At 30.9% G+C, this 24,518-nt stretch overlaps 2 protein-coding genes across 3 annotated transcripts in view; one reads left to right on the top strand and one right to left on the bottom strand.

Moving 5' to 3' along the window:
- Positions 1–1,078: 1,078 nt before the first annotated feature.
- On the top strand, positions 1,079–13,078 carry LOC106684363 (structural maintenance of chromosomes protein 3; the record flags this gene model as incomplete). Its single annotated transcript, XM_014426406.2, is given in 5 exon segments — positions 1,079–1,213; positions 1,283–1,436; positions 4,619–4,798; positions 4,884–5,024; positions 11,209–13,078. Coding segments are annotated over 5 exon segments (736 nt in total), but the record flags the coding sequence as incomplete, so codon positions are not given.
- A 2,807-nt stretch (positions 13,079–15,885) lies between these two features.
- The window catches only part of LOC106684367 (cAMP and cAMP-inhibited cGMP 3',5'-cyclic phosphodiesterase 10A), a 25,081-nt gene continuing 16,448 nt past the window's right edge, over positions 15,886–24,518 (bottom strand). For both annotated transcript variants that reach the window (XM_014426411.2, XM_014426412.1), the window contains 6 exons: positions 24,265–24,511; positions 20,343–20,498; positions 19,675–19,841; positions 19,485–19,596; positions 19,144–19,313; positions 15,886–16,060 (listed from right to left, as the gene is read on the bottom strand). In XM_014426411.2, coding sequence (XP_014281897.1) covers positions 15,976–16,060; positions 19,144–19,313; positions 19,485–19,596; positions 19,675–19,841; positions 20,343–20,498; positions 24,265–24,511 — 937 coding nt within the window. In that variant the 3' untranslated portion in view covers positions 15,886–15,975. The remainder of the gene's footprint in view (positions 16,061–19,143; positions 19,314–19,484; positions 19,597–19,674; positions 19,842–20,342; positions 20,499–24,264; positions 24,512–24,518) is intronic.

The following is a 24,518-nucleotide window of genomic DNA, read 5'->3' as shown; positions in this document are numbered from 1 at the left end:
ACCAGTTTACGAACAATCCTCGTAAACTAATACTATATAATATAATAACATAGAAAACAAGGACAATAAAGAAAAATTATTTACAATAAAAACAAATCCTATACATATCATTGAAAAAACTCACAAGTTCCCTTAATAAACGCTAAATACATAATTTAAACCTAATAATTATTTAAAAATAATTTAAAAATAAAATCACCTTTATATTGCAGATAATTATTAACATTAGATTACAACACAAGCCTTAAAAACATTTCAACTTTTATCCAACATTTAATTATGATGCAGTACAATAATAATACCCTCGTATAATTATTACGTAAATAAATAAATGTATCGTAATAGAATAATGATTTTAGTTTCCATTTGTTTGTCTATTTTTTTTTTTTTTTTTTTTTACATGGCAGCAATTTACATTTTTAATATTTCTACCATTTCTACAGACATAAAAATATTGCTATAATATATAAGGTAGAAAAAACATAAAAACAGCGAGGAAGCTATGTACTTAGCAGACTTTTTAAAGCAACTCTTATATAGCTAGATTTGGTGTCAGTATATTTAAATATAAAAATCTGTATTTCTTTCAGTGAGTGATTACTTAAAATTGACCAAACAAACAAATTCAATTAAACCTTACTTCTACTTTACATATTTGTCTGAGAAATTTTTTTTTTTATATAATAAAATTGAGTTTAAGTTATATTTGCTAAATTGTTGGACATATTCTATCTGCCTTTCTATATCGTGTAAAATTTTCTAGCATTAAATAATTTAAGTACTCAGTTATGTAAGATAGTATCTGATATTTGTCGTGGTGTAATCATTTTTGGCACCACCTGATTCTTTAGGACTTATTTTATAAATTTTTGAATGAATTTTTTATGAAACTTATTTTTTTGAAAAAAATAATATTGATAATAAGTTGCGCTAAGCAACTGCTGGTTGAAAGTAAAACACTCCAACTAACATTTTAAAAGTTTTCTTTTGCCAGTCACCGTGTTTTATGATCAATAAATTTAAGCATAGATTTTGAACAGACAAATTAAAAATTGAATATTTAAAATTTTTTTTTTCAGTTATACGATGAATTAAAAAATGTGAACAAAATCTTAAAAGCAGATTTGGAAAATAGTGAAATCAATAGAAGAAGCAGGAAAATTAATCATCTGTATAAAAAATATGAGCGGTTACACAATGATTTTACAAATAAGTAAGAATTTACTGATTACTAAGCAAAATGAAAGTAATCAATTAAAATAATCTGTTATTTTAATTTCAGCTATGTAATATATTCACATTTTGTGGAGTGGTTGCACAGTTACATAGAACAGTGTCTAAACAATGTGTCAGATAATTTTGCAGAATTTTTTGAATCATTAACTTCTGGCGGAATTGCGAATTTATTTTTAGACAGTGATGAATCATCAGGAAGTGTGAGTATGTGTAGAATACTTGTTTACTTGGTTGTCAATGTAAACTGGAAATACTATAATCTTGATCTTACATATTGTAATATCCTCCTATTAGTAAATAGTTATTTTTTATATATAAATGATTTTTTTTATGTATCATTTCAGTATTGTTTATTTGTAGTATTAAACCTAAAAGTAAGTTAAACAATTTTCGTTAGTAAAATATACAGTTACAAAAGATATCGTTCAAAGACAAAATGGTGGCATGTGTCCTCCCACAAGTCACGGCCATGTTGAGCAGATTCAAATATTTTAAAAACTTTATTTAACTTCCCAACATAATTTTAGTTACAGTAAATTTAATAAAAGATAGAAGTTAAGAATAAGTATTAAAGAAAATTATTCATAAAGGAAATCATAAGAAAAAACTCAAAACCATAGTGCTACAATCGATGTTGAGAACGAACACCTATAGAAAAGGAAGAAAGCTTGGTTTTTGGATTGACTTGTGTTTTAGGCGCCGAGGGGAGGACGTATCCTGGATGCAGGAGGTCCTGAACAATCTTTGTCTCTCTCAGTGAGACATCTTGAAAAAGAAGACATCAAAAGAATCATCTGAGAAGAATAAGATACTTCTTTAGAATTATATTATACTAGTTTAGATTGCCGAGAGTTTTGTTTGTGTGTTGAAAACTGTTTGAGAGCCAAATGATTTGTTTAAAGACAGTGATAGTTTGTGAAATAGAAGTCATCATAGAAGAGCATGAAATGGTTAGTGTTGTACAACATAGAATTTTAAGTATTTTTGTAAAGGTAGTTAACAATTTAGTTGACTGTTCTTGATTGCCTAGAAACCCGCCCTGAGATTAAGAGTCTAAAATGTTAACAAATTTAAATAAAATTCTCCTATCTGTTAAATAATAAAGTTGTTCATTTCAACCTACTGGTACTGGTATTGGTATTTGGTAGGGGGAACTAGTGGGGTAGTAGGGTCTAGTGGTCCTTTTTGCCAACTCCTGACGTCTACCTGAGTTGCCGCCGCGTACTAACCAAGGTGGGAGTGTCAAGATTCATTCTTCAGGATCGCCAATAAATGAATGTTAACTGCCCCAGATGAGAATCAAACCCACAACGTTCCGAACTGAGTGCAGAGTTTCCTGCCCCCCAATCCGCACAGCCGTCACGTCCCTTCATTTGAACCTAAGCTATACATTAGAAATGAGAATAAGTAAAAACTATAAATTTTCCTTTTATTTACTTTAAATAAATTTTTATTATTATAATATTTATTGTACCAAACCATTTTATTAATTTTATGCTTCCATTCCTCTTGAGAATTATGGAAATCTTTTTAGTCTGTTAGATTAGGAAATCTTACTTTTATAGAAAATAGTCTATAAAATCTGTGGTATAATATTCCTACGAAATGTGATTGATCTACAGGATGAGTATACAACTCATTATGATGCCATAAAGTATCAGTTATGCTTAATACTTCACCAATTTTCATTTAATTTTATCACTTATCAATTAAATTATATGTTTTGACCAAAATGCCCATTTTAAAGCCAACCATTCACTGTTCGGAAGGTCTTGTCCTTTTCAGGAATTTTTACTCACCTGGAGTGGAATTTAATAATTTTTTAGTTGGGGCATGTATTCACATTTATTTTAAGATTCCCAATCTTATCGTGAGCCCATCTGATATTAATACAAAAAATACTGAAGATGAAACTTTTGGTACTAGAGACGATTCATAAGGTATATCCCATATTAGTTTAAGAACTTATCTATATTAATGGATCACCTTGTAGCGACACGCTACCTACTGGTCTAGACTGTAACTATTACAGCCACCAAAACCATTATAGCTTCCTGCCAAGACGAAGAGCTTCAGTTTGTTTCACCTTGGAGCACCATTTATGTATTCTCTATTCATTTATTCAGTAAAATGTGATTTTATAATGTTATATATAAACATTAAATTAACATTATAATTGTAAATATGTTGATTTAATAAATAAAGTTTACAAAAAAGAATATGCTGAAACACAAATAAGTATGTTCTAACAGGTGGTGCCTCACACCAACCTTTGTATTGTAAGTAGAATCAATACCCCCACCGATGGTGCTCTAGAAGTATCAACTTATTTTTTGATATGAAGAGCTTATTTTATGCAAGTTCCCTGTTGGTAGCCTCCTCCTTCCTATACCTGTATTCCTTTTGTAGTACCTGACAGGAGGCTAGCTATCCACCAGGCCTACATACACCATTTGTATCTACAGAAATAACTCAGAACAAAGGTACCTTCCTGCATGACATGGTGGCTGCCTACCCTTCAGGCTTGTATTCCTCCTTTGTATCTATAGGAATAGTAGTACTTGATAGGATGAGGTTACCCCCATAACTCTCATCCTATCTATTCACCTTCTAATCAACTATTTTATCTATATTGATCAAGCATTGAATTAGTGAGAGGGGTATCTCAAACATTTTGGCCACCCAATAGGAACAGTCGTATCTTAACCATTATGGCCACCTGGTCAGATGGGGTTATAGAATTCCAAATGATAAAAAAAAAAAAAAAATACTGGAAGATTATTGATTGACCGTGTGTATAGATGAATGGAATATGGTCCGGGTGCGGTAAAAAAAAACCCTCAAATAGTAGATAATTATACTATTTTATTGAGCCAACGTTTCGCCCCACGTTGCAGGGCTTCTTAAGAAAAAAAAAATAGGTTGATAGAAAAGAATATTCTTTGCAGTAGCATTATCATGACAGGTTAGCTACATCGAGTCTGCAGCAGTGCTGGTTAAAATCAGGCCTAGGAAAAGGTTGATTTTTTTTTCGGAGTGGCCTCACAAAATGGAGACCCCCCACACTCTAGTGGTTAATGGTAGATTGGTCAACAGTTTGATGGCACCCTCCCTCCCACATAAAAAAAATTATCTGAAACACTTGCTGGTATAAAGAAAGAACTGAGTCAAATTAATGACAGAAGTAAATTTTAAAAACTGGGTAGTTCTTCATCTAATTGTTGATTGACATTGTAAAATAATTTTATTTATTTATTTTTTTTGTTAACACATTTAAACAATTAATGACATTTCAACTTTGGTTATTTATAAGATAAAAATAAGTGATTGAAAAAAAAAATATATGACTAAATAAATAATAATTGGTTTTATTGAATTTTAGTGGCCAGCATTAGAAAATATTACTGGTCTTCAAATGTGTGTACAGTTTCCAAACTCAGCTGTTACTTGGAATCTTATGGATTTATCTTTTGGTCAGTCATCATTAGTTGCACTTGCATTTAAATTCTCGATCATCAAAAGTTTTCTCATTTCCATTTTTATCATGGATGAAATTGATCGGGTGAACAAATTCTCATTTATTATTATATTATATAAAATAAATTCATCTAACAATATATGATGAAACAACTTTTTTTTTTATGTAGCCATTAGAACATCTGCAGAAAAAATTAGTCTGCCATCATATTTTAACTTTAGAAGGTAAAGTTCAAACTTTTACTGCATCACACTCCCAAGAATGGATTACAATTGGAAAAAATGTTTATCATATAACTTTTGAATATACTGTGAGTAACTCATCATTATCTTATTATGCTTGTAAGAAATTGTTTTGGTATAATTTTTCTAAGTCAGTAGGACTTGTATTGAGAATTATAATGTATAGAATGAAACATTATCAAATAACATCTTAACATAACAATATCAAATAATATCTTGTAACAATACTACTATATTATTAATTTATTATAAATTATAAATAAGAATAATAATTTTATCAGACTCTGTCGTTATAATAAAAAATTATATTAGGGTTCATAATAGATCTAGTATCTATCGTCTTGATAGATGGTGATAAGAAAACAGCAGATATAGTGAATTTTGCTCTATCAAATATTTACAGTGGTCATTCAGTTTGAGCTAAAAGTATTCCTAGTTCTAAGCTCTAGTAGCTGAATAAAGTTCATGATAGGCCTACTGTGCACCCCAACAGTAGGCTGATGCTGGAATCCATTGTGGAAGCTAGAAACAAGCTGGGCCTCCCAATAACTGTTATAAATAAAGCCCAGAAAGTTTAACATAGTAAAAAAAATTTTTTTGGAAAGATGAAAAATCAAATAAATCCATTCCTTTTACCTTCTAACAGACAATTAGTTCATAAAGAAATTATAATTTTTTTTTTTAAACTTTTCAATTAAACATGAGCATATGAACAACTCATCACCTTGCAAAACCATTGTTCAAGAAACAATACTTCCTTACAAATTATTGAACCTCTCACCCTTCATAAGTTGTGACGATACAGATTTTATTCAATAAATATTAAACTATAGGTTTAATTTTGGCAGTCATTATCTACAGTCGTGGACCAGTAGACAAACTGCCAGAGCAATAAGCATTACTTCTAAAGTGCTCCACCTTTTCTTCATCAAGCCAAAATCTACAGATGGTCACAATCAGAGTGTATCAAATAGCCTACATTGTAATTTATCAGTATCAATCTGTGAACTACCATGAAGAGCCTATATGTAAATAACAGAAACCAGTTTTGGTTAACGATGTTTAAAGTTAAATATATTGTAGCGAGAGGGTGCAAGCGGTATAGTAAAAGCTCACCAGAGCGCAGCACCTCGAGCCACACCGAAGCTCTCAGATTTATAAATCAGTTCATTTTGTAAAAACACATTGTCATTTTTGTATATTAATAATTTCTGTACATAATACTTAGCAATATCTGTGCAATGAATAATAAATGATAACAATGCAATGCACGAACCTATCTCAAGCAGACATGTACCGACCGCTTCTTGGTCACAACCCCATGGACTAGACCTATAAATAAGGGACTCTAAATCCCCAAATTCGCACAATAGAATAAATACCTTAAAATACCCCTGGTAGTAAAAGGATGCATAACATCAACCTACACATTTTCCATGTACCCTGATTTCCTTTTCCTTATTAATGGAGGGTGCGAAAAAAAAAAAAAAAAAAAAAAAAAAAAAAAAACCCAAATTCGATCGTAGATCCACATCCTCTCCTGGGTCTAGTCATGGCACAGGTGGCGTATACACTGCTTGATATAGAGAAGTTTATTGCCAATCTATGCTCGCAAAAGGTGTGTTTTTCAGTACGTCCACCTAAGATGATGACCTGTCTCCTCTCCCTTACTCCAGCAATCTTAGTCCGGTCGCTAACGGTTACACTACTCCGCTTCATCTCGGCAACCAGTGTAATTTCCCGTCTCTTCCCAGCTCTAGTCTGTCTGCGTCTGCTTCATCTTGGCAACTAGAGCTGCACCTAGCCTTATCAGCTTACTGGTCCGTCCAACTAGTAAGCTGGCTCCTGTCATGACAGTTCTAGTCTAGGCAACTAGAACTGTTACTCTGCCTCAGACTCTGTCACCTAGACCTCCTCTACCTAAGTCAGTGTCCAGGGCTCATCCTCTGGCACGGCCGATCCTATCTTATTATAATGAATACGCCTTGTCTATAATGAATACGCCTTGTCTATAATGAATACGCCTTGTCGTGGGCCTTCTGTAAAGAGTATATCAGGCTAGAGAAATCGCCTAAGACCAGAGAGACAACCCCGACAATATCTTGTAATTTCAATGATTTCTCTACACTGCCTGTCATTCTTTTTAAGAAGTTTTTCTAAAACCATTATTAGAATGACGAGTTGCACTTCTATTACTATCAACTGATATATTCATAATGTTGAAAAGCCTAGTGTACATAATATAAAGAACCATAATCATATTTTTATTGCAAGAATATAAACAATCTTATTTTACATCAGTATCTTTGATCTAAATATATTTCATAGATGTGATCTAGCACGTCTGTCTTGTCTTCCTGAGAGGAGAATCAGATGTATGCAATTTTCTTTTTCACCCTAATTTAGAAGATTTATGATAAATAAGCACATAACTGATTTGCTTTAAAAGATTTTTATTCTTTGCTGGGTTTATCAGAGGCCTTTTTTTCCAAAAGCATTGTTAGAAGATTTGGCGAAGTATCTGGAATTTTTCTAGATGGAATGTCTTTAAGAACCATTGTTTTGTAAAAAAAAAAAAAAAAGGCTAAAAGATGTGTTCTTTTGAAAATGTGGCCATTGCATACTCCGTACTCCATTTATAGTCTCCTTCAAATATGATACAGGAATGTCCACGTGTAGAATAGTTTGTAGTACATATCTTTTAAGTACAAATTTTCTGCTAGATACTTCCAATTTCCTGAATTAATTGATTTGCTTCAAAAATTTAAAGAAAATCATAGAAAAATAAAACCGTTTTTAGTAAATATCTAGGTATTACTGTAGATAATGCTTTTTCTTGGGATCCACACATAATAATATTCTTTATTTATTCTAGGACTGATCCCTTTAGAATAATATACAAGCATAAAAATTAGGTTTTAGAGCCTTATAATAACATACAAAATAAAAATGAAATTAAAATATAATAAAATAATGAATTTGAAAAGATAAAAATGAACAACAATAATTAATAGAATATATAAAATAAGAATAGAACAAAAAAATAAAACCATGTCATATCATAAAACATAAGATGGCTAACTTCTGATAATAAATAAAAGGAGAAAAAAAAAATGATAAAAAGTCAAATACAAGTAAATAAGTAATAAATGGTAAGGTACAATTTCTGCTTATATACATATTTACAAGTACAAAACGAAATTCTGAAACATAGAATACAGAGAATATATGAACCTTATTGGAAACTTTCAATTGTTATTCTTCCGGAATCAGGTGGACAGAAGGTAGTCGAAGATATGTGATTTGAAGATTGGAAGGGTATTAGAACTATGAATAAAGGAGGGAATAGAATTCCATAGAGAAGAGCAACGGATAAGGAAAGATCTACCAATGGCTAAGGTCCGATGTACAGTTACATATAAGTCTGAAGGCCGTGAGAGGGTATTGTGGGAATCCACTGAGGATTTAAATTGAAGGATATCAGAGATGTACGATGGACGGCAGGAATGGATAACTTGATAGAGGAAGGAAGCAAGAAAATATTTACAACGGAAGGAAGGGTAAAGCCACTTCAACTCTTCATAAAATCAGGTGATACAGGCGTCTCTGGGGACCTCAAGATCAATCGTACAAGGCAATTAATTAACCGTTTTAATTTTACTTCGAGATCCCCAGAGACACCCCCGTTAACCGCACAGCAATAATCAAAGTGGAGGAATATTAAGGAAGTAACAACAAGGAGTCTATGGGTTTCAAAATGAACTAGGTGACGAAGATAATTTAAGCGCTTTTGTGTGAAGAAGGTACGACGGGAAATGTCAGAGACATGTTTTTTCAGGAGAGAGTTTGGTCTATAGTGCCACCTAGATTTTTAACGTATGAATCGAATTGTATTAGATTGTTGTTTAGGAATAAGGTTAGAATATGAGGAATAGTTTTCAGAAGGTGATAGGATCCTATTACAATTGCCTTAGTCTTCTCTGCATTTGACTTAAGCTTGTTTTCTTGCGTCCAGTAACTAATAGGTTAGTAACAAGTCTTCTTGAAGCTTCTCCATGGCAACTAATAGGTCAGAAGGTGGGAAGGAAAGGTAAATTTGGGAGTCATCAGCGTACAAATGGTATTGAGAATGTTGGATAAGGATGGGAAGGTCATTGATGTAGATAGCAAAAAGAATGGGGGATAGCACAGTTGAGGGGTTGAGTTATTGATGGAGGTTTATTAGGAACCACTACATACTGGGAACGATCGGAAAGGAAGGATTGAAACCAGTGCAAAGGACTGTTGGATAGAGGATGATTTCGTAGTTTGGTAAGGATGTTGTGGTCAACCATATCTAGGAGGATGAGGATAGTTAGGTTTTGGCGTTCCATGGCAGTCTGGAGATCGTGGGTTATTTTAAGGAGAGTAGATTGTGTTGAATAGCCAGATCGAAAGACGAATTGGAGAGGGTTGATTAGAGAACGTTCTTCTAGGAAGTTTGAGAGTTGGTTTTGAACAAGGGGTTCTAGCAGTTTTGAAAGGTTAGTGAGGGAAGAAATAGGGCGGAAGTCATTAGATGAAGAAGGATTTGGGATTTTATTTAATGGTTGAACCAAAGTGGTTTTCCAATGAGAAGGAATTGTGGCATTTTGCTAGGAAAAATTGTACATATGATAAAGTATGGGAATAAGGGCTAGGAGACAGGATTTAATCAACTTAACAGGAATGTTGTCTGGTCCATGATCGTTCGTATAGGATCTTAGATTGGTGGCTAGTAGTTCTTCATAAGATATGTGGAAAAAAAAGAAGTTTTCAAGATTGAAGGTGTTATTTAGAATATCAGGAAAGATTGATGGATCAGTAGCATGGCATGTGAAATGGCTGTTCAGATTGTGTTATTGGAAGAGAGCTGAGGTTATTGGATTCTGGTAGGGATAAATTTCGGAGTATTTTCCACTTAGATTTGGGATCGGTAGCATTGGAGAGGGCTTGTTGGATATGAAGGGATTTAACACATCGAACTGCTAATTGGGTTGCATTATGGAATAGTTTAAACTGTATATAATATGCAGACAGGGGGGTCCGACGAAATTTGCGTCTAGCTGCTTCTCTTTGTTTTATCATTGCCTTTGTTTCTGAAGTAAGCCAAGGTACAGTTGAACTGTGTAAGGTTCGGGTTTTGAGAGGAGCATGGATATCTAATATAGATTGCAGATAGTGAATGTTTTAGAGAAATTCAGAGTGTGCTCATATAAAATTTATTACCTCCAATTTGTATGTAACAGAAAAGCTTTAATAATGGTGTACAAAACATTATTTCAATTGGTATTAAGATATGGGATCGAATGTTATGGTGTCAGTGCTGATAGTTATGTATCAAAACTTGCAAATCACCTAACCTTATTTATTTAGAAAAGAAATAATCCATCTAAAAAATGTTAGAAAAACATTAAATTTATCAAACCACCATATTAAAATATATTTGGTAAACGTACTTCAAACTATATGGTACCATATCTGTTCAATTGCTTACCAGAAGAACTAATAAATTAATCAACCAAAAAGAAAACTAAAAAAGAAATATTTGATTGGGTACTTTCTTACTTCTATGATCTCTAATAACTGATTTTAATTCACCAAATGACTATATATATAAGCCTGTATTTTTACTTAACTCCACATATTCATTCATTATATTACGATTAAAATTAGCTATATATGTGTGTGCTTAGTTATAGATATTACTAGATCCTTATTTTTATCGTATTCGGTATCATCTTATTTTATTCTCAATATTATATTAATTAACTAATTAGTGAATAATAATGCTGCAAATTTACAATTGTAAATTTGCAGCATTATCATTCACTTCAAAGTCCTTTATTTTATATTATTATAATTTTTTATTTCATTTTTTTTACTTTATTTTCATTTAATTTCAGTAATTGATAACTGAATTATTAGTTGTATCACTAGAGATTAATTCATATTGTACTTATCTATCTTATAAATTGTAGTAGCCTCCACAACTCTCAAATAGTCAAAATTGTAATTAATTAATTTCTCTTATGTCTAACATTTGTATGTGTTATTTTGGCCATGACCAATAGATGTTGTCACTGGTTGGACCACATTTGATATAGTTTTCTAAATGAATAAATAATAATAATAATGATGATATTTCAAAAATAAAATAAATTATAATTTTCCAAAAACTCAAGGCAATTATGAGCAACCCACTTAAATGTATTAACAGTAATTTATTTTCAGGGTAGCAATGTTAAGAAACTTACACAAGCAGAAGTAGCCCACTTCCTTAATGAAAGGCGCATACCAGATACTGAAAGTTATAGATTCGTTTCTGGATGGGATACTGTTTCTTCAAGCTTTACTTAGTTCTATTAATTGCAACTTATTTATTTATTTGTTTAAATTGACTACTTTTACATGTTTTATAATATCAGTTGGAACATAGCAAATGTTAGTTCTTAGGGTAATGGGCAAATGAAAGAAAAATAAACTTTAACTATATTATTTTTATTCAACAATGGAAAAATATTAAAAATTTATTTTTAAAAAACCTCATAATTTTCTTATTAGTTATGATAATGAGGCACTTAAAAACTTATGTCAACATTCTTTTTATCTTATAAATATTAAATGATATAATTCTTTCTTATAAATTACTGATAATTATAAAATAAATAAATTGTTTAATATATGTTCTATCATTGTTCTCTGAAGTTGACAACCTTTATTTGATTAGAAATTTTAACCCAAGATCTTTGGGTCTCCCTAAAGAGTAAGTTTTGGATTAAAATGTTTAACCAGGAAAATATTCTAAAAACTGTCATACCAATGATGCTCCTTATCAAAATGCATGCTTCCTAGAAGTCAAATGTTTATTAATTTATTTTGGCTTCTGCAGAATTATTTGAACAGTGTTTTATCTTTTTTTTGGGTAGTGGAGTGCTATGGAGGCTGAATCAACTTTACTCATTAAAAGGAGATTTTTCCGCTCTTGAGTTAAGCTGAAGGGACGTTGCTTGAAAAGGTTTCCAAAGGCTTGATTTTACAATTAGATATCTGCTCAAAATGTAGACATAGGTGTTTTGACATGTCTAATGTCACCATTAGATGTAAGTAGTTTTCCCTTTAGTTTCCAGGGCTTTGGAGGATTACGTCCGTAATCTTCCATTCTTGAGGCTAGGAATGTTTAAATTGGCTTTGTTTCCATTTTTATAAAAGTCCAGTTTTTGGAGGAAGTTTGAACACCGTTTAAAGAGAACAAATGGAAACAATGAGAAAGGAAAACTCACAGATGAAACAAAGAAAATAAATCTTAGTTCAGTAAAAAGTGTGTAAGTCATCTCTGTCAATAGAAAGACTATTAAAAATACAAAATTAAACATCTGAGCAGCTAAAATAGAATACTGGTGAAAATACTACAGAAGTCATTCTTGTATTTATACCTTTTTGTGTCTTAACTTATTGAGATTGGGAAACACCTTACCAAGGTTTTTTTCTTTATCGGATCTGTAAATTTTCTATTCCATTATTTCCATCTTTTCCTTTTTTTCTGATGATGGATTAATCCGATTATGTTCTGGTTTTAACATAACTGTCTATGTATAGAACCAACTGCAGATGTTGCTGCATGAACATAAGTAGTTTGGACTTACAGGCTATAGTTTATTTGGCAACTAAAGGCTGTACGTCTGAGAGATGATTAATGCTAATAGGTTCTTCCAGAAAGCAATAAGACTGGTTCAATTGTGGAAGCCAAGTCTTCTGTACTTTTTCAGTCGTCTTCTCTCTGAAGTTTTACATATACTTGACCAACCAAGAGTACTACTTCTCCTTCTCTCTCTTTAAGTCAGTGCTCCAATCATATGCTGCAGAATCTAAATTGACCAAACATTTTTTTTCTCTATTATTTGTACTATTAAAGGTTATTGTTTAGGTTTATCTAGGTATAAGAATATTATTTAGGACCAACTTCTACCAAGATAATGGGATCATAAAATGGTAATAATATGATTCAAACATAAAGCTTAAACAGTCAGAGAAAAGATTTTCAGATAAATGATGGTTAAAAAAATAAATAAAGATGTTGAGTTATCTTTGTTCCGAAAACAATGATGATTGTGTGGTATAAATTTCATAGAAAATAATTTTTTTTTTCATTTGACTATCTTGTATCTTATTAATTATACTTAATTTAGCATTTTTGAAATCTTTTTTTTAAAAGCCCTACATAACAACCATTCGTTTTTGCCCTAGCAGCAAATTTTTGGTATTTTTTAAAACAAATATAGAAATAGAAACAGAAAATTAATTTTATTCTGAGACAAGGCCTCCTCTAAACTACAGAAATGTGCATTTAAAAAAAAAACCAAAAAAAAAAAAAATAATAACAAATTACCTAGTTTATATAATATAAAATGTATCAGTAACCAAAATAAATAAATTCTTATTCTTACTTAAAATATGTAAATTAAAATGTATCAGAAAATAATAAATAAATTCTTATTCTTAATTAAAATAAAATAAAATAATTTATTTACAAGGAACTCCTACATATGTATACATCAACATATATAAATATATGCCTATATCCACATATGTACATAAAGGCTTGTATATACCTATGCACATGCTACAAATAAAATGAAACATGTTGATCTATATATGTCGTGGAGAAACTATAAAATGTATATAATTATGAGGAGATGATTGGGGTATGGTCAGTGAAGAACCAGCATATGCAGTTAATAATAATACATTAATATTACACTGTACTGGAGGCCCTGAAATTCTGGCTAAAACAGCACTAAGAAATAATTTTTTACTTATTTTTGTTATGTATATAATAATCCACAATCAATTCAACTCATCAATCTAATATCACTATATATTCTAGTGATACTTTACGTGTATTGTCAAATAAAATAAAAAAAACATTAAAAAATGAAAAATAAATATAAAAACAAGTTAATTTGTATCAATACAATGATATAGAGAAAATATTATTATTTTGAAAATAAAAGAACATGTATATATTTTATATTTAAAAAGTTAAGATTTATTTTATAAGTTAGAATTAGGAAATATCTACGATTTATAAATAACTCCTCTCAAATATTGTGCTATTAGTTGTATTAATTAGTATATTAATGCACTATGTTCATAAATAACATTTATTTAATTATTTGCATGTAAAATGAGTATTTCCTAATTATATGTCATAAATTAAAATATTTGATAGTTAACACAATTTGTTTTGAGATACCAGAACAATGCAGTTCATATAAAACAAACACCAATCATCATGCACTTGTTATTGTCACAAACTAATTGACAATTATTTTTAAACATAAAAAGACAAGAAACTGATTATAAAAAAGATATAAGACTTTCATTTGTTAAAACAATTTAACCAATACCAGACTAAATCTCTCCTTGTATGATCGATAAATATACAATACACATATATTTCTTATGAAAAAAATTTAAAATTGTTAAATTTTTTAAACTTTTAATAACTTCAAACACAGAGATTTTAGAAACAATTCAAGTGGAATGGAAAATTATTAAGAAGACTCAAAAAGAAATTTATTTCAACAAATATGAACTACCTACAAACAAGTATCTTATGACATTTATAAAAAAATGTATATTTTATAATTTAATGTTAATATTTAAATCTATGTTTTATCATTTAAATTTTAATTTTTTAAAAATTTATTTAAGACATTGCTTTTCTTATATAAAATAAACTGTTTTCTTCTGTATTTCAAATAATCCTGAAATAAATTAGCAATAAAACTAAACTTTTAGATTAAAAATGTTTAAAAGATAAAATTTCATAATTTGATCAATATTTAATAATTCTAAATTAATATCATTAATATTAAGTTTTATTTTAATTTTGTGTGTTATTAACAAAACAATAAAAACTTGTTGTCAAATGCAGTTTTGCTATCATAATTTTAAATAAACGGAACATTAGTACAATTAATTCATTCAAAAAATCGATTCTTTATGAAACCATCACATCAAAGTAGGTAAAACATAGTCAATTTATTTAAAATTATATAAAAAATAAATATGATTATTAAATGTAACAAACAATGAAAAAGTAAATTTAAAAAAAATTAAAATCTGTACCAGTGCAACCCATGAAGGATCAGGGGTTCAGTACTTTGTAAGGAAGCACTGTTGCTAGACCAACGGTTGTGCAAGGAGGTGATTTGGTCAGAATCACGCTTGACCGCCAGATTTTTACCCAATTTTAGAGGCTGGGTGAACCCCAGGAGGGCTTTAAGAACCCACAGGAGTTGACTCACGGTTACAGTATAACAGAAAACAATTTTCTGCCCAGCCGGATTTGAATTGGGTCCTTGGAGTCAGTAGCCAAGCGCCTTTCCCAGGGGCTACCCATGCTCCGAAAAAGTAAATGACAAAAAAAAAAAATATTCATTTATGATCCTAATTCAATCATTAAATTAATCTGCTATGTCAGTAAACAAATATGTTACACAAAAAATATATAAATAAATATAAAACAGATAATTTTAGAAAGTCTCTTGGACAATGCCTTAAGTCATTTGTCTGGGTTGTTGACTTAATGGTCCTGGAGAGCACTTACGTAAGCGGACGTTTTTTAAAAAAATGTAGTGGAGTTAGAGTCACAATATTGTGGAGTGAGTATCTGCTATTTTACTAAATGATTTATTTCTTTATCTTTTTTTTTGTTATAACGGTTTCATAAGCAGTTTATGAATGGTCAGTTATATAGTTATTTATAATTGTGAAGATTTGTCAAGTAGACTAAAAAGAAGTCTGTATCATTGGTTGTTTTTTTTTCCTTTTCCCTCCGATGTGGCTAGCTTAAGTCAGACCTTCGTCCATATAGATACCCCAATAACATAAAACAGCAGGATATTGTATGAACATGTCTAATAGACCTAAAATATAAGATGAAAAAGGCAATAATCTATCAGTTTAAACTTAATGATATTTGTAGTCCACTTTTCATGCAGGATAAATATATTCTTCAGTAAAAACATTCCAATAACTTCCAGTAGAGCATATTCGGTTCCATTGCTCAGAAATGTTACTGCAAAAAGTTAATTTTGAAATAAAATTTTGGTGACATTTAAATACTCTAAATAATATTTAGATAAATGATTGAAGATATTTTTATCTAAAGATACGAGCCTATATGGATGGAGGAGATCTCAAATAGAAATCCTATAGTGTACAAAGGTAAGACAACCCCTCTTTAGTATATCTTATTCCTCTATATCAAACCTTTTTGATTTTCTAATTAAATTCAAAAGGGACTCCCAATCTATAGAGGAAGCCTATTTTCCTGTAATTCTATCAGAGCCTAAAAGCCTGTATCTTAGTGACGAATACCTACCACAATCTGCTATGTAATGTAAGGCAGTGTCTGGGGCCTGTCTGCATAAGCAACAGGTTTCATTATGGACTACTCCACATATCTTAAGATGTCTTTTAAGTCTGCAGTGACCTGTAACAACTCCTATTAGTAATCGGTGTTCGTTTCTATTCAGACCTAACAGCCACTTAGTTTTAGAAGTAGAGGGTTTAGTTATTAAAATCTTGGCCTGTCTCAGCCCTATACAGTCCCTCCACTCCTTACCTACTTTCTTCTGTGTCCAGTCAAGAACTACTTTTCTTTGATGCCTTTTAGAAATGCCTATGAATGGTTCTGGCTCTATAGGAGGGTACTCAGCCACAATTCAAGCAAGCTGTACAGCTTTTTCATTACCTGTGATTCCCTTGTGGGACACAAGCTGAAGCTTCTTTAAGCACACTAATGATTCTAAGGCTTGAAGGGCAGACAGACTATCTGAAAAAATGGTGAAGCCAGTCCTTTCACAGCTAGTGACTTCAGGGCATAAAGCTATTGATAAGATGGCTAACACTTCTGTCTGAAAGACAGTCGAGTACTTGCCTAGTGGGAAGTACTATGCCTAATTCTTCTATGTAATTCTAAATTCTATGTAAATCCCTACCCCCATTAGTCCTAACGAATCCATTCTCGATCATCAGTGAAACAGGGCAGATACTCTCCTGGGGTTTCCACTAAACCCTGTACCCAATCCTCTAACTTTGGGTGTAGGTAACTAATCTTATTGTCTAGAGCGAGTGTTTTATCTAGAAGTGGTGAGTGGTATTGTAGTATTGGTAACTCGCTTTCCCCCACTTTAGCTATTGTCGCGTGATCAGTAACATCTCCTGTCTCTGTCCACTGTCTATTTTCTTTCATTTTTAGAAAGGCTAATACCGCTTCCCCTTTAATCAGTAAGTGGAGTAGTATTAGGGAAAGTAGGATTTCCAATGCCTTAGTAGGTGTTGTGCGAAATGCCCCAGTTATGCCGATACAGGCCATCCTTTGGATCTTACTGGCCATTCGCACTTATTTTTCTTTTAATTTCTGCCAAATGAGATCCCCAGTTCAGTTTTGCATCAAAACTAATTCCGAGGTATTTGACCTTTTGGCTCAGTTGGAGATGATTGCCAAAGAAAATAGGGATTTGACATATACCCAATTTACCTGGTGAATGGAATCAACTGTCTTTGTTGGGTTAACTGAAAGCGTTATTTCAGTACACCGTGTCTGTACTACATTATATGCGACTTGCATAAGTTCCATGATGGTACTCACGAACTTTTCACTAATGAGGATCACTCCATCGTCAGCAATAGCTTGCGCGAATATCCCACCATCCTCAAGTCAATAGGCTATCCATAACTAGACACCATAGCAATGGTAAGATGCATCCCCTGACGGCATCCAGTTACTGTCTGCGCCTGTAGCCTAGTACCGTCTTCCAAGACTAAAATTATTCTATTATTGAGAACAAATCTGACCCATCTGATAATCACATTCGTGGCAGAAATGTCTAATAAGGCTTTACAGACTGCCTCAGGCCTTGTTTTGTAAAACAGGCCTTTCTATATTGAAAAAGAGTCCTAAAGCGGATTCCTTGCATAATAAGGCCTTTTCAATCCTCCCTACCAAAGAGTGCAGTGTAGTCTCAGTCGATTTTCCCTAGAGGTATGCGTGCTGTCTTGGAAGAAGGGGGTTGATTGGTAGCACCTTGCTTGTAAGGAAAACTGCCACCAACTTCTCCAGGATCTTTAATAGGAAGGAGGATAAGCTAAAACTTAAGAAATTAACACAACATTATTGTCTAGTTGTTTACCTTTACAAAGTATTATCAATCCTTTTTAGTTTAAAAATTAAGGAAAACTAGCCAACTTGTTAAGTGAGTTGTTGTTGAACTGCTTCCTTTCATAAACAACAATTGGTAAAATAATTAGCCAATAATTATTTTTTTTTTTAAGAGAAAGGATTTAAGTTAAGACAATCTCGTTAAAAGAGCAGGTATGGATTATTTGGGATGTTACATGACTAAAGATGATCTTTCTATTTTTCTCACCACACTGCTGAATGACAATTCAATAGCTTCCAAGAGAAGTAGTTAATTCTAAACGATCATGTTTGGCTCCAGCTCATTATATATCCATAATGTATGAGCTGTCATCAGAAGGCTCCATGAAAATAGCCTAGTCTATAGATTTCTTACCCATATCAAGGAAAGGTATGAAGTGGACAGGTTATTTTTTGTAAATTACATCTCACTTGAAAACTTGAATAATAAGGACTGTTCTGTTTACAGATGATGCCAGTTAGCTTATACTAGATGACCAGGTTAAGGTGTGATGAGGTGAATGTTTCTTAGCCTTCTCTAAACACCACCTCTACCACATTCTATTGACATGAATCCCATAGAAACTTTATAGGATAAAATTAAGATATGTGATAAATATCTTTTATAGGAGATGATAGGAAACCTGATTCTCATTCTCTCTATATCTTACAAATTTTGAACAGCTTCAAAATATTCCTGCTGAACCAATAAGTATACATTGTACACATTTGTATGATCTCAAGCAGGTGGAATTTCTTATATCTAGATTCTACCATATGGAGGACAAAACTGCCTATGACATAATTTATTGGTGTGAAAACAAATTTTCACAGATTATAGTGTTCCAACAGTGTATATGTAGCCATTAACATTTTACATTCACTTATGCTCCTTTTATTAACCCCAATACATATTACATTTAAAAAATGTTTTTGGCTGAGAAGTTCATACTTACAAACATCGTTTATGAAGTTCTTTAGTATTTTCTAGTATAATACTTAAAATATAATAGCAAGGCAAACAAACTTCTGAGTTGAACTGAACTTGGTATTTTGGCACTTCACTGTTATACATTTTGTCCATCACACATATTGGTTGGATACCATTTTGAAGTAAAAGTTCAGCCTAAAAATTATTATTTTTTTAAATTAAAGGAATATTTTTAATCAGGATTCTGATCAACCTCAGGAGGTTTTAAGAGCATAAAGAAGCCTACTTATGACCCTTTTATGAAACATAATGCTCTAGTCATAATTGAACTTTACATTCTACATTATCGTAGAATTTTTTACTCACCTCAGCATAAAATTCTTTGTATAAATTTCTGCACAATCTCTCTGTCACTCTAAAAGTTTTACATTGGCCACATAAATCACAAGCTGTCAGCATCATTGCTGTAAGAAGTTCCCTTAAACAGATCCAGAGATTAAGTAATTACTTCAAGTTAATGATAAAAAAATCGGTATCATTATTCAGATATATTTACTTATGTGTTTTGTTTTTTGGTGAAAACGAATTATTCATGAGAATATCCATCATTTTATACCGTGCTGAGAAATATAAACTCAGGTCTGTAGCTGTTATAGCTGAGTTAATATTTTTTATCACTAATCCATACTTCTCAGAATTCAATTCAGAAAATATTCCACAACTCTGAAACAAAAAGAAGAGATAATTCTTGGAATAAATGAAGGAATGATTTGAAATGGTTATTAAAGTAAAGATTAAGTTTACAAGAAGGAGGATCCTTAGGTGCTTTTATGTTTTAATTGGGTAGATGAAGGCCAGGACCAACCTAACCACTATATTTAGTCGCCATAACACTTTTTGAGGAGGCAATCTTCATTTGTAGGTATTATATTATTTTTTATCATTAGTTACGTGCTTATAATGTACGTTTCTTCAAAATCTTTTCCTGACAAAAATAACTCGCTCCTCCTAACTATATATTTTCTTATGAAATGGGTTGCATTATTTTTAGTACCATTGGGGGAAAGTGAATATCATAAGATCACTCAGACAAAAACAATAGTCACTAGCTCAACCTATCATAATAGTAACCATCCACAAATGGTTTTTACCTTGTACCAATTGATTTTCATGATGTCATTTAATGTTCATAATAATATTTCTTAAGAAACTTTTTTACTTTACCTGAACTAGCATCCTACATATACTGGCATGGTGATTTTCTAAAAAGGAATCATGATATAATAAGGTCAAATGGTGCTCAGTATCTTCAATAAACTTATTTGTTGTTCCAGGATGGTCTATATCATGGCAGATTGCAGCTATAATCAGTGCTTTTCTCTGTAAATAAAATGAAAATGTGATCGTTAGTTTTGACTTAAAAAAAAAAAAGAAGAAACAAATCAACTAATTAAATAGTAATTAATAGCCTTCATTTATTTACTTTACTTTCTATAAACCAAAAATGCGACTTAAAACTACGGATATGGTGTAATTTAGTCATAGGCATTGCTGCACCAACTTATCTTGGTAGTAGAAGACAAAATCTAAAATTTGTCAACAATTTTGTCTGGAATTCCAAACTTCTTGGAGGGTTGGAAGTATTGCTTGAAATTTGTAATTTTTTTCAACACAGTTTCGGAAAACTGACCTTTTTATATAGTGTTCATGAGCAATTTTTAATATATAAAAATCTCTTTGAATAATGTTAATCCAAATATTGGTATTTTGAAGTAGGTTCTTAAATTTCTTAACTTTTCAGGTTTTCAAATTATTGGGGTGATAACAGTTACCCCTAAAAGGATGTCCGGTAATTGTTTACCTCAGCTCCCCCAAAATGTTGGAAGTCCATTTTTTCGAGGGGAGAGTGTAAAGTCAGTCCCGAGCGGAGCCGACAATGGACGACTTAAGGTAGGTTACGAAATTAACCACCTTTCAAGAGGGAAAATTTTCCCTCCACAGTTACTCCTTTCTTCCTTTGATAATATTAGCTTATAATGAGGGATAGGATTTTTATGTTTTCACATATTTTTACCTGATCATGATATCTGCGATTCCTTACTAACTAAAGATGTTTCAAGACACTTCTAGCCAAAAGAAGCCATTTTTGTTTCACATATTTTTAAATATTTGGCCTTTTTTACATATTCTGTTGTAAACCACATTTTCTGAAATATTTGTTACTTTTAACATATTTTTAGGTATTTTGTCCTGAATCACATATTTCCTCAAATTATTTGTTCAATTGTAAATACATTTTTCGCAGCAACAACGTAAAATTCAAGAGAACGCAAGAAACTTAAAAGTGAAATTTATCATTTATCATAAATAGTGCGTACAAATTGTATATCTTCATCTTTGAACACAAATTAAAAGCAGTGGCAATAATAAATTTTAACACAGAATTACTTCGAGAATTTCTAAGAATCAATTAAAAAGAGCCAGGGTCTTATTCCTTATTATAACAAATGATGACACAGCCCATCACCTGGGCGGTGAGAACACCGAACTAGATGCAATAGAAATAGCTTCATTTAAGTATCCCCCTATAAAATCAGTAGATGTTGAAAGATCTTTTAGCGGGATAAGTCCATTCTGCGGTTAAACCTACGAAGATTTTTATTTGAAAATTTAAAAATACATTTAATCTGCAATAATTTTGCAACTGACCCGGCTAAATAATTGATTTCTTTAAAAGTTTTAAATATTTTTTTCTTTTTAATAAGGATTATTCATTATTTCCATTTATAATTTGTTCATAATTCATTCTGAGTAATTATTAATCCATTACTTTAATTACAATTACTAATTAATGTCTTGTTACTGAACAGCTGTTTTCTCTAAGTACATTTTAACATAATTTCTTTAAAATATTATTCTTATAATATATGATAAATACATATTTATGTAACTTTTTTTAAGTTATAAAATTACTAATCAATTAATAATTTATATTGTTGAATAATACAAAATTTATAAATACATATTATTTAAATATTTGACTATTTATTAGCACATATTTATGTATATATTTCGGATTTTTTAGCACATAAAAATCCTATCCCTACTTATAATACACCACAATTTTCGCCAGCAGTTGCTATTACTTCTTCTGACTTATGTTTTATAATATAAACGTTTACTTACTTCTTCTAACTTATAAATATTTATTATACTTTAGAAGAACTAAATTATAATACTTAGACTCTGTAACCTCAAAATAGATCAGAAGCATTTATGTTATATGGTATTTTTTTTAATAAGAAAAGAAAATCGTTTAATAGTTAATCTGACTAGAATAAGGAAGGTTCTCTTGAGCTGTAAATTAATAAGAATAAGAAAATTGTTTAATGGTTAATCTGAATATAATAATAAGGGTCTCTTGAGCTGTGAATTAATAACAATAACAAAAACTTTTTATAAGATAATCGTGAGATACTTTTTTTTTTTTATCTTTTTATTTATGCCTGTCAAATAGAAAATTAAAAATCAGCGGACTGCCTGACTGTTATATTAATTAAACAAATGGCATATTAGTCCACCCCTAACCATCTTCTCCTCATATATATTATAGAGTGTCAACAATCTTCTCATAATTTTATATTTTATATTTGTTAAAGAGGGAAAATATAAAGGGAATATGTATTGAGTTTAAAGGATAAAATTGTATTTAGATATATGGATAAATAACGGGGACAAAATGAATAAAGATAGGATGAATATATAATGAAAATGTAGAAACAAAAAAAGTATGTGTTACTATCATTTATTTTAACTTTACTATACCATTCCTATTTATTATTAGAACCAAAACAATTGTCTAAATTGGTATAAATATGACTTCAAAAGCTTAAATAGTTAGTGATTATTTTATAACTGATACCATAGATTTATAGCATTTAATATGACTTGTGGTAACACCATAAGTTCCTGTCTAAAGATAATTTGTTTTTTAAATATTTTTCCACAACTGATGAAAATATCGATAGAAAGCATACATGGGTTCATTTCATTTCCAGTTGGTGTGTTAGATTCATAAGTAAAAAGATAATCAAAACAAGAGAATAACTTTAATGATTTTTTCCAAATTTACTTATACCAGATAACCCAGTAACACACATATATATTATTACAACTTGATTGTAAATTGATATGACGAGTAAAATCAAAATTGTTAGAGCTTTTTTTTGGGGGGGAAAAAATATATAAAGTGGCACTTCCGATAAGTCGCAAGATGATATCACTCTTATTTCTGAGCTATGCTGTTTACAATTTACTTGTTTCAATTTACAATCAATTGAAAACCAAAACTCGAAATTTTTCACAATCGTAATAATTCCCCTTATACACCGTGTTCAACTGTCTAATCCTCTTAAACTTCACTATTCATGAGATTTTGATTTGATTGTCGTTGGTTCATAACAGTGGCATCTTATTGATCCGACGCGTCCAAAGGGAATACATTTAAAAAAAAAGTTTAAACTTTTATTTGCCAAATTTCTAAAAAACTTATATTAAAAAAGTTTTAGGATCAAATTTCCAATACGAATTTTAGGTTCCGCGGTCGGCCAATGGGACAAGAGTGACTATCAATGATGATTCAGCCTCAATTTTGATAACAGCATCTTTCGGAAAAGACATTATTCTTTGAGTTTTACACAAATTGTCAAAAACTGTACACAACTGTTCGCGATTTAAGCCTTCAGATCAGAAAAGTGTCAGATATTAATTGAACATGAAGTCTAATTTATTATCAAAATCCGTAAAAAAAAAAACAACGGAAAAAAATAAATGATATCAATGATGATTAAGCCTCAATTTTGATAACAGCATCTTTCGGAAAAGACATTATTCTGATCCCCGCAAATTCAGGTTGTAGCAGGCAATCCAAATTACCCGCCTCACGCCTGCGCATGCACTAATTTACCATTGTTTCACTAATATGTAGAGGCACCTTTACAGTAGACATTACTATGGTACAATAACTTTTTTTTTGCAGATGTCCCACTAGAAAAAAAGCAGCTGTATGTAGATGTATGAAATTATTAATAATAAAAATTAATTATACTAAATTAAAAGTGAAATTGAAGACTTTGTTTCATTTTACCTCCATGTCTGAAAATAAATCAGTGTTAAGGCCCGTAATAATATACATACAATGACAGAAAATGAATGCATGTTCGAAATTGTGATAAGGAAGATTCCTATAACCTTGTTTGGTTTTTAAAATGAAGTTTAAAAGTTTGTTACTTTTTTCCACATCTGATTTTTGAACATGAAATACATCTCGGAAAATAAACCAAGCGTATGATGTTAAGTTTGGTAGTTCCTCTTCTTTTGGGTAGTAAGCAAACCTGAAAG

The sequence above is a fragment of the Halyomorpha halys genome, unplaced genomic scaffold, assembly GCF_000696795.3.
Source record: "Halyomorpha halys isolate HHAL.00 unplaced genomic scaffold, Hhal_1.1 Scaffold574.1, whole genome shotgun sequence".
Taxonomy (NCBI): Eukaryota; Metazoa; Arthropoda; class Insecta; order Hemiptera; family Pentatomidae; genus Halyomorpha; species Halyomorpha halys.
Note: the sequence above shows the minus strand (reverse complement) of the source record. Positions and strands in the feature narration are given on the sequence as shown.